A 16,148-nucleotide genomic window follows, 5' to 3' on the forward strand; every position below is an offset into this window, starting at 1 on the left:
CGTGTGTGTGTGTGTGTGTGTGTGTGTGTGTGTGTGTGTGTGTGTGTGTGTGTGTGTGTGTGTGTGTGGCAAAAGAAGATAAATCCCATCTCAAGCTGCCTCTGAAGATGATGTGATGAAAGAGAGGGAGAGAGGATAAAAAAAGAATGAAGGGGGGGACTGTAACCAGTGGCAGCTCTGCGCATTATGAACCATCCAGCAGAACAATCAGATTCACCCTCCTCTCCTCCATTACCCTTCCCTCCCTTGCGTATACTCCTTTCCTCCTGTCCTTCCTTCCTGACAATTTTTTCTTTACATACACATACAGACACATTTGAATGCTGAATCTAAAAAAAAAGTCCTCCTCAGTACCTTTTTTCTACAAATACACATAGAAAGGCGGACACAAACAGTCCAACGCTTATGTCACTTTAAGGTTTAATCTATAATAACAGTAAAGCTGGTTATGAGGGAAGCTTCCTTGATAAGATTTGAAGTGGGCAGAGCCCAGGGTAATCAATCACACATCTAGCAGCTCATGTTTGTCTGTGGAGGTGAAGCATTTGGCTAATTATGGACCCCACCGCATTGTAAGCTTGCACACAATCTACCGTTTTGCATTCATACGTCCATGTGTGTGTTAAGTGCAGGTATATGTGTGTGGCAATTGCTGCAGCTCATATTTCCCAGGAGCCCAGGTTGTAAAGCCCACTCAGTAAATCATCTATCCTCCTCTGTCCTCTGCACCCCCTTCTCCGCATCCTCCTCCTCCTCCTTAAACTTATCATTCTATCACTCTGTACTCCGCTTGTACCCTCCACCTTAAATCTCTCCCCCAGCCTCGACTGACTCTTTCTCTCTCTCCTCCCATTATATCTCTGATGCCTTGTTGTATTTCCCCTCCCGTTGCTATTCTCCTCTCCAGTCGCAGCACAGGGCCAGAGAGAGAGATTTGAGAGAGGACGAAAAAGGAGAGATGAGAGAATAAGAAAGAGAAAGGTACCCTCTCAGCACAGATAACATTGTGTTTAGAAACAGAAGGCTGTCAAAAGAAAGAAAGAAAGAAAGAAAGAAAGAAAGAAAGAAAGAAAGAAAAGAAGAAAGAAAAGAAGAAGAAAGAAGAAAATTAGGCAGTTGAGGGAAAGAAATAAGATGAAAAAAGAACAAGAGGTGTAAAACATAAAAACAAACACACACACACAAACAGCCAATGTAGGTGTCTTGCTGTGTGTGTGCAAAAGACAGACAGTGAGCGATATGTGTTTGCTTCTCCTCCATCCCTCTTTCTATGTGCTCAAGCAGCAGCAAAATCAATGCAAGTGCTACCTAATGAACAGACAGAACAACGGGCAGACAGATAAACAGATCAAGAGAGAGGATTCAGCGATCTCAGCATGTATCTTTCGTCCTCTCTCCTCTCTGACCCCTACCAAGGCAGGGGGCAGCGCGACGTGACGTGGTGCATCCACAAATACAGCATTCGGCGGGCTTCACAATGCCAGGGCTCTCCGTGAAAGATAGAAGTGGAGGGAGGAGGTGCAGCATGGAGGTGGAGAGGAGACGTGATTAGAATGTAGACAGCACTTGCGTACACACATACGTGTATGAGTAAGAGAGAAAAGACAGCAGGAGGAATAAAGTAAATTGATTGGGGATAGAGGGTTTTTTTTTTTGTTTGTTTGCTTTGTTTTTAGTGAGAGACACACAAACGGTGAAAAATCCAATTAATTATCCTTCAGTATCAGCTATTGTGAATAAGAGAGGAGATGACAGAAACTTACAGATAGACACATGGCGTCACAGCATTGAATCCCAAAAGCGATGTGTGCCTCAATCCATCCTCTCTGCTGTGCTCGGCAAACTTGGTCTGGCAGAATCCCATCCCTTGTCCCCTATAAGCATTTTATTTAGGTCATTGTGTAAACAAGTATCCTCACACACACACACACACACACACACACACACACACACACACACCTATAGATTCCCCTGGAGATTCTCTGTCCTCCCTTCTACCTTCCTATCTCCCCTGCCTGCAGTCTACTAGTGCATCACCCGCGGTGATGAGTGCTGAGCAGATGTGTGCGTGTTTGTGTGTACATGTGTGTTTATCAGTATGTGTATGTGTGCGTATGTGTGTTTGTGTGTATATGTAAGGGACTGCCAAAAGCTGTGGACCTGCATGCATAAATAGGCCTACATTCACTCACAAACTCACACACACGGAAGAATGAATGCACGCAATATTCACACACTGCCTTCCCTCCTCACACAGACACACACACACACATACAAATTGTGCGTTTCAGAGATGAATAATGCTACTGTGCGTCTGGTGGGATGCACCACTGTCCCTGGGGCGGGTTGAATGCCGGGATATTGTGCTGGAACTGGCTGACACACACACACACAAACACACACGCAAACAGACACACACATACACACACACAGGCTCAGAGCTCTGTCTCCAGGTGACTCTGTTCCTTTTATAGAGCAGGAGCACTCTCCACCCCTCCTCTCTTCCTTTCTCTTTTGTATGAATGCATAAACACACACTCACAGTCACAAACACACGCACAAGCAGGCAAAAGATTACAGACAAACATTGCCACGTGCACTCACATACTGGAACAAACATACCAAGCACAACACACACAGGCACACTCTATGACACCCCTACTGGTGTACTGAAAGCTCGCACACAAACACACACCGTAACCCTTCCCACTTCCCCTTGGAGGAAATTGGAGTTTGCATCTGTGCAAGAAAAGACAGGGAGGAGAAGAAAGAGGGCTCAGTTGAACCTTTTATGAAACACTGCATCAAAGACAAACCAGAAAATATGGCTTTACGTTGTTTGTTTAAGTAATAAATTGTAATATATTAGAGTGGTTAGAAAAGAGGGGCTAAGTCTGTGGATCATAACTGATTCAAAACTATTATGAATAATGCATCAGACAAAATCAGCTGGACAAAAAGCTAAAGAGGCACAGTACTAACATGGTGGTTCTGCAAGTGGGTGCAGTTCAGACGACCCAGTATGGATGCTCTTCAGAGGTCATCTTATTGCTGTGGCCTGCAGTCTTTGAACATTTGCCTGGCCTCAATCATGTATCACAGTTACACACAGGTACACAATTGTTATTATCATTATTTATTCATTACAGATAGGTAATTAAGTTCCCACACACCACTCTCTCTTTCTCCTTTCTCTCTCAGACTTGTCAATCACAGTACCAGAGACTGCAACGCATGTCTGCCCCTCCATTTTGAGAGGCTGAAACAGATCCTGGAGCCTGCAATGTTGAGGGGCCATTTTATACACACACATACACACACACACACACACACACACACACATACACACACACATATGCAGTTTCATCAAATCTGAACAAAAGAAAACACAAATTTGTGCTGTGATTGTTGATTTCAAAACAGTCATTGTTGTGAAATCAAATTACACCAACTATTGTAGGTGAAACACCGACAGTACATGTAGATATTCTACAGTACATGGGACGTGCACACTTGTGTGTGTTTGTATGTTTGTGTGACTGAGTCTGAATAATATAATCTTCAATGATTCTCAAAGAGGAAGAGAATTTTGCTTTGCCTCCAGGTGAACATTAAAATAGAATTAGACATTGAATATGAAAGGAGAAAATGCAGAATGGATAAACCCAGGCTCTAACCCTCACCATTTCTGTCTTTTCTCTCATTTCCCCCTCTCTCCCTGCCTTCAGAACCCCTAACCCCCCTCCCCCCTTTCCCGTCTCACCTCACCTCCCCCTCCCTGCTCTGGCTACAGACGGAGACAGTTATGCAGTCCTTCCGTGAGCGCAGCGGTGGTTACCACAGCAACCAACCCTGCTACCAGCAGGAGCCCCATGAATTATCCCGCCTGGAGACCTACCGGCAACACCCGCATCATCCCCATCCCCAGCATCCGCATCCAGGCCCTGGTCCACATCCAGGCCCAGGCCCAGGGCACACCAGGCCAGGCTATGAGGCCCATTCTCTGGCAAACCCCACAAGCATGCCTCCAGCTGGAGGACCGGGAACTGGAGGAGGGCCCAAGGACTGTTACAGCCAGCAAGCCTATTCTGGTTACCCAGGCAATGGTGGAGGGAATGGGAGTGGAAATGGGGGCTCAGCACCCTCACAGGCAAAGAAACCCTACAGAGGAAGTAAAGTGCCCCCACCAAACCACAGTCAGCACCTGCAGGGCCCTGGAGGTTATAGTAACCACATGGGCCCTGGGAATTACTCAGCCCAGTATATGAGCGAGGGCCACCTCCAGCAGAAGTGGGAGGACCCAGCCCAGTTAGCACAGTATGAGCAGGAGATGGTGGGGCGTATGGAGGCTAGTGGTACCCCTGCACCTGGCTCCTCACAGTACATGGATCAGAACATGCTGGGCCACTCCCAGGCCCAGTGCCACCAGCCCTCCACCCCTTCCTATACCAGCCCCCACCACCAGCCCCACCCGCCTAACCCTGCCCCCTCTCCTCTCATGTATCCTCAGAGTCACCTGCACTACCCCCAGCATTCACCCTCTCCTTCACCATACATGGAAAAGTGCAGCCCTATGCCCCACTGTTATAAAGGTTACAACATGCCCCCCAATTCCCAGTACAGCAGACAAATGAGCAGCCACAGCAATCTGAAGCAAGGTGCTTACAGGTCGACCCAGAACAGTTACGGCTACCAGCAGCCTCCCTCCAGAGGTTATGAGCAGCAACCCCCTTTACAGACCATGACCAACCAGGAGCCTCACCCTAAATACCAACACTACAGCCAACCCCAACAAAACTACTGTCTCTCAGAGCTGTCCGTCAGATCACCAGAACAGTATTATCAAACTTGTAGCCCCTCCTCAAGCCACTCCCCTGCACGGTCTGTAGGGCGCTCCCCGTCATACAGCTCCACCCCTTCACCACTGATGACTAATCCAGAGTCATTCCAGTATGGTCAACCTCCCATGACCCCTGGGGCAGCCTCCTCTTCGTCATCTTCTTCAGCTGGCATGCAGGACCAAGGCAGTTCCAACACCATGTTGATGCCACCACGCTCACACCCCTCACCCAATGTGCCCCACGCAGCCCCCCACAGCTACACAACCACACCGCAGGTACCCACCATGAAAGAACGCTTCTCAGAGAAGTTGCTGTCAAACCCCAGCTTATGGAGCCTAAATGCCCTCACCTCTCAGGTAGAGAACATCTCCAATAATGTCCAGCAGCTACTGCTTTCAGAGGCCCTGGTGGCCAACAAGAAAGCCAGTAAACGCAGCAGTGGAGGGAGCAACAGCAGTACTGGAAGTGGAGCATCTTCCAAAAAGGGTGAGGAGTACAAAAGTCCTTCTTATCCAGATGGTGGTGGTAGTGTTGGTGGAGGTCCCATGCAGGACCCTTACTCCACCCCGCAGCACCAGCCAATGCCCATGGAACTTCATGAGGGAGGCTACTCCAGCAGCAGCGATGAACAACTGGAGAGGGGCTACTACTACTGTGGCCAGGGCAGGAGTCCAGCACAGGCCCCTAACAACACACACATCAGCCTGGACACAGCCTCTTCATGCTCCATGACATCTCCAGATGATATGTCCACCAGGTCTGGGGACTCAGGTCTTCACAACCTTACCCCTGACCCTATTAGATGTCAGTCAGGGCAAGGAGGAGATGGCATGAGTACTCCAGTGAAGAGCATTGGTGATGAGAGGTCTCCTACAAGCATCACAATCCCCAGTCCTATGAAACAGGAAAGGGACTCCCCTTCAAATATACAGCATATAAATGAACCTGTCAAAGAGAACTTTGAAGAATCAGCCTGGACAGAGAAATCAGCTGACAAAGAGGAGGTGACAACAGAAAAAACTCCTGACCGTGAGAGAGATTCAGACACAACTAAATCTACAGAGAAGTTGGAGAAATGGTCAGATGATGAGAAATGTCCAGCTCTCTACAGCAAAGTAAACAAAGAGGTGACAGAAAAAAACTATTGCTATGGAGAGACAGTGTACCAAGGGGTCCAGAGCAAATATGACCCAGATGCAAGAGACTCAGTTGAACAGTCCCCGGCAGCTCTCTCTGACTCCAGCCATAAGGAACACTTTGGCCAAGAGATGAAATCGGACGCATTCAAATCTGAGTCTCCAACTGCTTCTGAGAGCTCAGTGAAAACACTGCCTTTCATTTCTAGGGGTGACCTTGAACAGGATCGATATTCCACGGAGAAGGAGGACAGCTCAGAGAACACCTCTCCAACCCCCCAAGTTGAGGCCTTGGATGAGAGCAACTCAGACAAGAGAGAGAGCAGAGATGAGGGTGATGAAGAGGAGGGGGAGGAGGAGGAAGGAGAGGAGGAGGCTGATGAAGAGGAAGAAGAAATACAGAAACAACAGCAACATTGTCTTTCCCCTCCTCTGTCTGCAGAGGTTAGCGAGGAACTGGGGGAGGGGGAGAAAGTGAGCCAGTCATCGACTGAGGAGCACATGAATAATAGAGATGGGCCAGAGAAGCCTTCTGGAGATCTCTGCAGCAGAACAGAGAGTCAGAGTGCTGAGCTCCATACTGATAATGAGTTTGCAGGAGCACCTGCTCATCCAAATACAGCAGCAGCAACAGCAGCAGCAGATGCTTCTGCAAGGGAGTCAGCCATTGGTGACACTGCTCCTCAGCCTCAGTCTGCTATGCCAGTCTTCTCAGCTCTCAATGACAAGGCAACACCTCCAGCACAGGCCAGGGATCATATTGATCACAGTGATGCTAAAGTGCTGGAGCCAGACTCTCCTCAGCTGCCAGGGAAGTCAATACTTCCCTCAGCCCCCTCCTGGGCAGACACTCCACCCTCCCCAAAGAAAGGTGATGAGGACATGGAGCCGGGCATCAGCTGCTCCAGTGCTGTGACCCCCTTGGCCAAGCCAGAGCCTGTGGCCCCATCTGCTCAGCCAAGGGCATTTGGACGTAAGCATGCCAGGGGCAGAAGGAGACTCATGCATTCAGGTGTGGGAATCAGGCGACAGCTAAGTTTGGAGAGGGAAGGGGAAAAGGAAGAGGAAGGAGCCCCCTTGCCCACACAGAAACCTTGCATGCCTGCAAGCAAAACTGTGCTATTCTCAGATCAAATGGACCTAGCTCATCAGGAATCTATTGTGAGCCAGACTCCCAAAATGCTAACTGATGGTTTTCGTTCGAGAATGTGCACTCGCTCATTCAATGCAGCAGATTTACCACCCAAAGTTGAGCCTCATGTGAAGAGAAAACCAGGCCCAAAACCAGGTTCAAAGCCTGGGCCTAAACCAGGGCCAAAACCTGGACCAAAACCACGGCCAAAACCAGGAGGGAAGCCAGGGCCAAAACCAGGGCCTAAACCAGGCCTAAAGCCTGGGCCAAAGCCTGGGCCAAAACCTGGACCAAAACCAGGACCAAAACCTGTGCCAAATGCACCCGAACTGCCACTGAAAATTGAGACTCCAGTGAAACGAAAACCTGGACCGAAACCAGGTTCAAAGCCAGGTCCAAAACTCGGATCAAAACCTGGACCAAAACCTGGTCCAAAACTAGCTCTAAAGCCAGGTCCAAAACCAGGACCTAAGCCTGGACCCAAGCCTGCAGATGCTTTGCCCCCCACTGACACTATACCCATCAAGGCCCCGGTGGGTCGTCCCAAAGGCTCAATTTCCAAAGCAAAGCTGGTACAACAGGAAGAAACCATTCAACCTTTGACAGTACTGCAAAGCAGGGGCAGGAAGAGTGTAAAAGCTACAGTATCACAAATAAACCACGATGTAAAACCAGTAAACCAGGAGGAAAAACAAGCAAATCATGAGGGAAAAGCACCAGAGAATGAAGGGAAGAACATGGTCTTAAGATCTAGAAAACCGTCACAGGAAAAACTGTTAAAAGAAAAAGAAAAGATAATAGAGGAAGATATTCTACCCTCAATACTCACACACACAGAAATTAAACCTAGTGATGAGGAAAAAGAGGAGCCTGTAACTGTGGAACAAACTCTAACTCCAATTCCTAATGTAGTTGGAAACATAGATGTTCCAGCAGACCCACCTGCACCACTTGCCTCACAAGTCCCAACTGAAGAAACTGAAGAAAAGACATTACTTCCTCTAAAACGAAAACCTAGTCCAGAGCCTTCTGCAATGCCAGTAAAGAAGAAGAGAGGTCCAAAGCCCAAACCAAAACCCTTACCACCTCAACCCCCCCTGCTGGAACAGGTTGTCTATACACCTAAAGAGAAGGGTGTCCGGGGCCCTAAAAGAAAGCGAGGGCCACCCAAGAAGGCGTCTGAGGTCACTCCCCCACCGAAACACACTCCCTCCAACATCAGTGAAACTGACATCACTAGTGATGTGCCTGTAGTGCCTCCTCAATGCCCCACTAAAACAAAAGTTCTCCCACCACGCAAAGGAAGAGGACAGAAATATGAGGCCATGGTGCAGAAAATTACATCTCCTAGCTCAAAGAAACACCTCCCAACTCCCCAGGTAGAGAGCAATCTAAATGATGATGTGACAACCAAGGCTTTGTCTCAACATGTCTTAAAGGAAGGTGAGATGTCTATGATCGTAAATAGCACTGAGATGATAGAGGGAGAGGTAAAAAGCACAGAGTCTAGACAAGAAGGAGGGAAAAAACATGAAGGGGCAGTGAGAAAAGAGGAGGTGAAACAAGACAGAGAAAAGCATGAGGTGAGTCAAAAGGCATTAACGCCAGAGGAGGTGAGACAAGGGGTAGTAGAAGAGGTTGTAAATAAGGAGGAGACTAGAAAGGAAAACATTAAACCAGGTACACAGCAGGATGTTGGAGCTGACAAAGTTCGGAGCTCAATGGAGGCCCCGATAGAAGTTGGGGCTCCAGGAGAATGGACACAACAGACTGCAGCAGGTGTATCTACTGTTGTCACTAAGTCCAACAGAACTAAAAGGAAGAGATGGGCCATGGTGGAGAGTACAGATGCTTCAGTTGTAGCTTTGGAAGCAGGGAGCCTAATAGTTACAACACCAAGGCTAGCCAAGCAGAGGGCCATCAAAAACAACCATGAGATGCACCTAAAACAGAGGAGGAAGAAGAGAAAAGGACAAGCCCCTCTAGAAGAAACAGAGACAGTGAAGGAGACACATTTTGAAACTGCAGAACAACAACAGGAGAAGGTAGAAGAGATGATAACCCCCACAGAGTCCACAGTACCCCTGCCAATCAGCACAGATGATATCACAGAAGCCCCCCAGGTTACCAGCACAGAGTTCATCCAGAAATCTAGGAGAGGCAGAAAACCATCAGCAAATCCAACCAAGAGGAAACGTGGAAAAGCTTTATTAGAGCAGGTTCCTGGCAAGCCAATGAAGGTCCACAAAAAGCCTGGGCCAAAACCTGGAATGAAGGACGCCATTGAGGTAATTGAGGCAGTAGTAAGGGCTGCAGGATGTGAACAGGCTGAAAAAGAGGAGAGAGAAAGAGAAGCAAGAGAAAGTGAAAATAAGGAAAAACAGAGTGCATGTATTGTGGGTCCTGTAGTTACAATAACAGAAAAACGGACTGAGATGATTTCTGTGAAAAGAATCAGACGCAAACCAGTCCAACAAAATTCGAAACTGTCTTTCTGTCCGTATGTGCGGATTAACAACTCTAGAGACTTTTCCTCTTGGTGTGCCATAGTCAACAGGCCTGAGGATGCAGTAATATTTCAAAGACGAAGAAAAAAGGGCATCCTCAGAATGAAGAATCCTTTCACAGTTGCAAAGGTAGTGCCACACGCTGCTGCCATGCTACAGGGACCCTTGGTGAATAAAAATCTAATTGATAGGTGTCTTACATGTTCCCTGTGTGGAAAGCCATCAAATTACAGAGACCTAGGTGATTTGTGCGGACCCTACTACACAGAGGACGGTGTTCCACGGAAAATTTTGACGATCGAGCACACAGAATCCCTCAGGGAAGTCCAGAAGAAGACCAATGATAACAACAGTAGCAGCAGTGAAGAACCAGGCAGCTCCTCAAAGAATGAGGGTGAGGGCAGCATAGAAAAGGAGGGCAACACAGAGGTATCCACTCAAGAGGGCAGCAGTAGTAGGCACCATCATTGGAGATACCGACGGGCAGAAAGAACAGAAAGAATGGGTCGGGAGGGTGGTCCACGAAGATTAACTCTCCGAGAGAGGTTCAGGAGGATGAAGCAGCTCCAGGCCATTAGCACAGGGGCTTCAAGTGACCAAGAGGGCAGTGGCAGCATGCTCCAACGGCTACAAGTGGAGGCAGAGTCTAAGGAGCACTGGGCCCATGAAAACTGTGCCATCTGGACCAAGGGGGTAATTATGGTAGCTGGGAGGCTATACGGACTGAAGGAAGCTGCCAACAACTCAGCCCAAATGGTATGATAGTAATTATCACCAGTTAGTCTTATACTATTCTGAAATATGTGCATGGTTATAGAAGTTAAGGGAGATACTATGTACAGTCACTTTCAGAATCTGTGCAGCTTCCTTGCGAATTTGCTGTTAACTTTCAACATTTTTTCTTCTCTTTTCTCTCTATCCCTATTTGCCTCTATTGGTCAATTTGTTTCTTTCTTTATTGGTCTCGGTCCATATGTCCGTCTGTCTCACTAACCCCAGAGCTGCTACAAGTGCCAGAGTGTAGGGGCGTCCCTCAGCTGCTGTTGGAGAGGCTGCTCTCATAAATACCACTATGTCTGCGCCAAAGAGATAGGTAAGAGACCGCAGCAAGAGTGTGAGAAAGCAACAAGGGATGAAAAGGGAAGAAAAGCCAGGGAGAGGGAGGAGAAATGAGGAGGGAAATTGGGAATGGGAAATTGAACGTGGGGTTGAGAGGGCTGTAGGGAGGGGAACAAATAAGGCAGGTAGAAAAAGAAGAAAAATTAAAGGAGAGGGAAGAAAGAGAGGGGAGGGAAAGTGGATGTGGATAAAATGAAAGAGGGAAAATGCACCAAAAGTAACATTATTGAGTGTGAGAAGAGATGTCTGAGAGTGCTAGGGGTGAGCAAAAGAGGAGAAGAGGGAGGGAAAGAGGGAGGGAGCTTTGAATAAAGGGGATGATGAGAGGAAAGTGGGACCATGGAGTGTGTGAGAGAAGGAAGAGATAGAGGGAGGAGGGTGTGTATGTGTGCATTATTGACCACAACCCCTGTGGCTCCATCCATCCATTCTGCTGTCAGGGGACTGTGTGCTTTCCTGCCTCAATGCTTGCCTAAATGCTTCCCCATGTGAGTCTTACAACCATGTTGCATATGCAAGTTCCCTTCGATGCATGTGTGTGTGTGTGTGTGTGTAATTGTTCTTGTGTGTGTCTGTGTGTCAGCACATGTGTTGTATGGCTTCCCCTTATATTACCTCATGCTAAGGAAGTACAGTGTGAGGATTAGAAGGCCTGCCACGTCTGCCGAGCCAGCACAGGGAGCAGAGCGAGGCCCTTTTTAATCCTGCTGAGTGCACCAGCCATATCTGACTGCCTGCCTGCCTGCATTGCAACTCATCCACTCAGTCTCTCTCTTCCCTCTGTTGCTCGCTCTTTCTTTCTCTCTCTCTCTTTTCTCTGCCTCCTTCTTGCTCATTTTTCATCTTAACCCAACCTCTTTGTCATTTTTTGGGTTCTTCCAGGGGGGTTGCAAGTGTTGCGCCTCATTCTATGTGTTTCACATGTTGTGATTGTCTATCTGCAGTACTGTAGCTTATTCTCTCCTTCTTTTCTTTGCTTTGTCTCTTTGCCCAGGCTGCACATTCCACGAGGATGACTTCTCCATCAAATGTCCCAGACATGAGGTAAGAAAATTAAAGCCTCAAAACCATTTTGAGGGTTTAAAATATCTGCTGCTGACTTCGGCTAAACGGCACCAAATTATTAGCGCACCCTGCTTTAACAGCGAGTCATGCATTGAAGAATGAAGGAAGGGTTAGCTGGAGAGGATTTTTGAAACCAGGGTAGTGCACTTTTGCATCTCCCAGGCTATCAACCTCTCAGCATGTATGCTTACGTACAATAGGTGTGTAAAGGTTTGTGTTCCCATTAGAACACTTACTAGCCTCGCTGCTCTAAGAAATGCTTCGATTTTCTTCTCCCCTCACCTCCTTTCTCATCCTTTTTTTTCTCTCCCCCGCTCTCTCCACCCTTCATCCCTCTTCTCAGCACATAACAAAAAAATTGAGTTCACACATTGCTGTCACAAGCAGCAGCACCATGGCTGGATAGATGATACAGTGCAGAACAGAAAACACAATTGTCAGCTCTTGTAAAACATAGACAGGATCAGAGGAGAAGGGTTCAGGTTGGTGTTCATTGTACACCGGCATCAAGTACCCTAATATTTAGTCTCCAGCCAATATATAACACATGAAAGCTCTGGATTCATCTTGGACTGATCGATGTCTTGTTTCCAAATCAATACGCACCCAATGACCTTGGCAAGCTGAATCCATATCAACCACCATTGGTATTTTAAACCCTTAGATGTGCCCTTAATGTATTACTGTCACACAACACCCACTGTTATGACTGCAGACCACCCGATTACAATGGGTCACTGTGTTTGTGTTAATATGTACAGTCCACTTTCCTGTCAGACAGATGCCATCTGGTGGCGGCGTATTTGCACTGCAGCACAGAGAGGAAGGTCAAATGCAGAGGGAGGGGAGGAGGGAAGTAGAGAGAGAGAGATGCTGACATTCAGCAGGGAGCAGCAGTGCATTGAGGCAGCAGTGGCAGTAGCCTCCCTTCCTCCCTCCCCTCTTCTCCCTGCATCTCTCTCTTTCCCTCCCTCACTCACTCTCTCTCTCTCTCGCTCTTCCTTTCCTGTTCTCCTCTGTGCGGACTGACAGGGATGAAAAGCTGGCTGCTGATCAAAACACCCCACCCACCATCGCTGCCTGCTACCCTCCCCACACCCTCTCTCTCTCTTACTCTCCTTCTTCCTCTCATTATTTCTCATTCCTCCTTTTTTTCCCTATTCCCCTTATTTTGCCTTTTGTGCTCCCCTGCTGTTCCAGTTCCCTCCGTCTCTCTCTGTTCACCTCTCATCTCCTGTGAGCTCCCTTTTCCATTTTCAGTCGTCCTCCCTTCATCCCTCCTCATCTCTTCCTCTCTCTTTCTCTCTCATCTCCTCTCTTCTCCCCGCCTCTCTTCACCTCAACTCCCACGTCTAAGCAGCAGAAATAGAGTGTGAGAAACAGAGAGAAAAGGAGAGCAAGACAGAGAGAGATTGTTGTTAGCAGGCAGAGGCAGAGCTGTCATCAGCTGAGGGATCTGAAGGTCTGTGTGTGTCGGTCTGTGCCGTGCCAATTTACGCTGAGCAGCCTAATCAAAGGGAAGAGCAGACACACACGAACACGCACATACACACAGGCACGCAACTACCCCACCCATGGGTCCCCCTCTACAATTCTCCCTCTGCCTGTGTTCAACTTGGTGTCAGGGCTGGAACACACATATAGGGGCAAATTACGCACAGATGCTGCCTTCAGCTGTGGATTCTCTACAGTTAAGGGACTCACACTGTGTGCGTCCACACAGGTTCATTAACAGGTTACCTGTAAGCTCACACACGTATACGCACATAGTGAGCGGGAGAGAGACAGGCAGAGAGGCAGGGGGGAGGAAAACAGGCTGTTTTGTGCTGCGGCTGAGTGGGAACAAAAGACAAATGGGGGCAGTTACATCAGAGAGCAAGAGAATGAAAGAGACAGAGATAGAGAGAGAAAAGAAGGGCAACAAGAGAGACAGGCAGCGAAGGGAGAGGCACTCGGTGGTGGTGAAATGGAGAAAAAACAAGGTGTAAAAGAATGGAAGTTACTCCAGGGAGGGTAAACAGAAAGAGAGGGAATGAAGAGGGACTTCAAAGAAAGAACGATAGCATGAAAGAAAAAGAGAGAGAGAGATAAAAGACAGAGAGCAAAGCTGCTGGTCTGAGTCCCGGACTTAAGGATGGGCAACTGGCAGTTCAGAGAGAAAGACTGAGAGAGTGAACAAGAGATAGTAGGGGGCTGCAGAGGAGGATAAGGGGAAAGTAAGCGCTCCACCACCATCACCACCACCACACCAGTGCAATTAGTAGGCGTTCCTGCTGTGTCTTTCACAGAGGAACTGGTTCACTGGCCAGCTGCATCCATCTCCCCACTCCTGCACACTGCAGCCAGCTCGCTTTCATGTCTGCACTCTGCAGATTGCACAGAAACACTCAGGCACTCTTACACAAAGACGCATGGACAGCACATACATATGAGCTCAGAGTGGCCCGCCTGCACAGCAGCCTGCAGTATTCCTGCATACACATGTATTGCAGCTTTTGTGTTCTTAAAAAGACATAGTGCACCAGTTTTTTTATGATAGTTTGAAACATGCATACAGAACATAAAGGCTCATAAATTACAGTAATTGCTACGTACAGTAAAAGTCATCTGCAGTGCTGTGACTGCAAAACCAGTGCAGCAGCGGTCACAGAGTGAAGACCTCAAAACCTCTGGTGTTTGTGACTTGTATTTATGTCAGTCTCTCCTCCATTGCTTTACAGGATCTGTAAGATATTCCAGTGTACCACCTCCACCACCAACACCACTTCTCAGCCAGGCAGGCACCACCTATCCAGCAGGAAAAATGCTGTCCTAACAGCCACCTATACCTATAAAAAAATGGTGCGAGGAATGTGTGTGTGTTCTGCCTTCGGATGGGTTGCTATCATATTCAGACACCTGGAGGACACTGATTGGACAGGAGCATCCCTCTGGCTACCTTGTCTGTGGGCCAAGAGGTGTGTGTGTGTGCGCGCGTGTGTGTGTGATAAGTCATTCTTCAGCCACATCATTAGTGCGTTTGTGCATATGTGTCTGTGTGAGTGAAGAAGTGCATCTCCAATTCAAGATGTCATGCATCAAAAAAACAGCAGCCAACCACTGGATGTACTATCTCAATGTGTGCATTTGTGTTGAAAACAAGAGACAAAAACAAAAAAGGAAACTGTACATGATGATGTGCTTTACAGGTTCTAAATATTCTGATATTGAAGAGTTAAGAAAAAAATGGACGCAGTATTTTAATATAACGCTCTTATCTTCGGAGATGTATTTTGATGTGCATTATGACTATACGACATCATTGCGTCACCCTTGGTATATGTCAAGCTTTGTGTTCTTCAGAAATAAAAAAAAAGAAATATGAAAAAAAATCAAAAAAAAAAAAAAAGATTAACTCTGTTTAAGAGTGTTACTCCCATTGAACTGTGTGCACATTCAATATGTACAGTAGACGCCGTCATCACGTGACAGGTTGCAGATCAGGGCTCCAAGGGTCCAACCGGGAGTCAGATCATCTCACTTCATATCTATGTACAGCTCAGAAGTATTACTGTTAAACATTGCCATGATGTATGATTATTTCACCTACCACAGCCGTGCAGAAAGATATACATTCAATCCAGATTTCATGACACACCTGTCTGTTTGTGTATCTCAAATGTAGCCTTGTTCACTCTGCCATGCTATGTAACAACACCCTGTACAGGGTGTCAGTTAAAGTACTGGTCATATCAAAAAGGAGACATATTTAAGTATTAGAGCATAAAAGAAAGTGCAAAAATGCCACACCAAACTTTCTCTTTTATGAAGCTCATTATTTAAATGTGTATATAAGTATTTGAATCTGTTTAAATGTAAGATGTGATGTACTAATATAATTGTGTATAGTATTTCCTAGAGATGTTTATTTTCTATAAAATGGAATATGTTATTGCTTATAAAATGTTATTAAAAGAATCCATTGATGAAAAAATAACGATCTTTTTTGGGAATGTCACTTGTCTTAAGTTGAAGCATGCCGTTTTATTGATTTTCATGTCTTATTTGTTTGGAATCGATGACACAGCATCACTTTGTTTGAAATGTTTTTGTAACGCCAATGTTAAATATACCAGCACCTTTCAATGCTGCTATGACCAATGCCTGCTCTTTTTGTCTTTACTGAACATGCACTGACATTAACACGCTGGGGACACAGTTTGGATAAGAGCATATTTTTCTCCCTCTTCTACCCTAGATGTCTGCTGTACATCTGGCAAATGTTTTATCCAATTTTACACATAAACCCATGACCTACTTGCATAACTTAGTTAGGTAGTTAGTTAATGGGGGGGAGACTTAACTACTT

The 16,148-nt window shown here is 47.0% G+C and overlaps 1 protein-coding gene across 3 annotated transcripts; it reads left to right on the plus strand.

Annotated features, from left to right (window-relative positions):
- The first annotated feature begins 3,746 nt into the window (after positions 1–3,746).
- Positions 3,747–15,905, plus strand: LOC121884151 (retinoic acid-induced protein 1). 3 transcript variants are annotated; one of them, XM_042392804.1, is made up of 4 exons: positions 3,747–10,372; positions 10,616–10,709; positions 11,730–11,779; positions 14,521–14,601. In XM_042392804.1, exons 1-4 carry the CDS (start codon positions 3,806–3,808, stop codon positions 14,527–14,529), a joined length of 6,720 nt encoding a protein of 2,239 aa, XP_042248738.1. In that variant the 5' UTR covers positions 3,747–3,805; the 3' UTR covers positions 14,530–14,601. The 3 variants fall into 3 exon arrangements, with proteins under 3 accessions (XP_042248738.1, XP_042248739.1, XP_042248737.1); XM_042392805.1 differs by having other exon boundaries at positions 3,747–8,692; XM_042392803.1 differs by lacking the exon at positions 10,616–10,709 and having other exon boundaries at positions 14,521–15,905.
- The last annotated feature ends 243 nt before the right edge of the window (positions 15,906–16,148 follow it).

The sequence above is a fragment of the Thunnus maccoyii genome, chromosome 18, assembly GCF_910596095.1.
Source record: "Thunnus maccoyii chromosome 18, fThuMac1.1, whole genome shotgun sequence".
NCBI lineage: Eukaryota > Metazoa > Chordata > Actinopteri > Scombriformes > Scombridae > Thunnus > Thunnus maccoyii.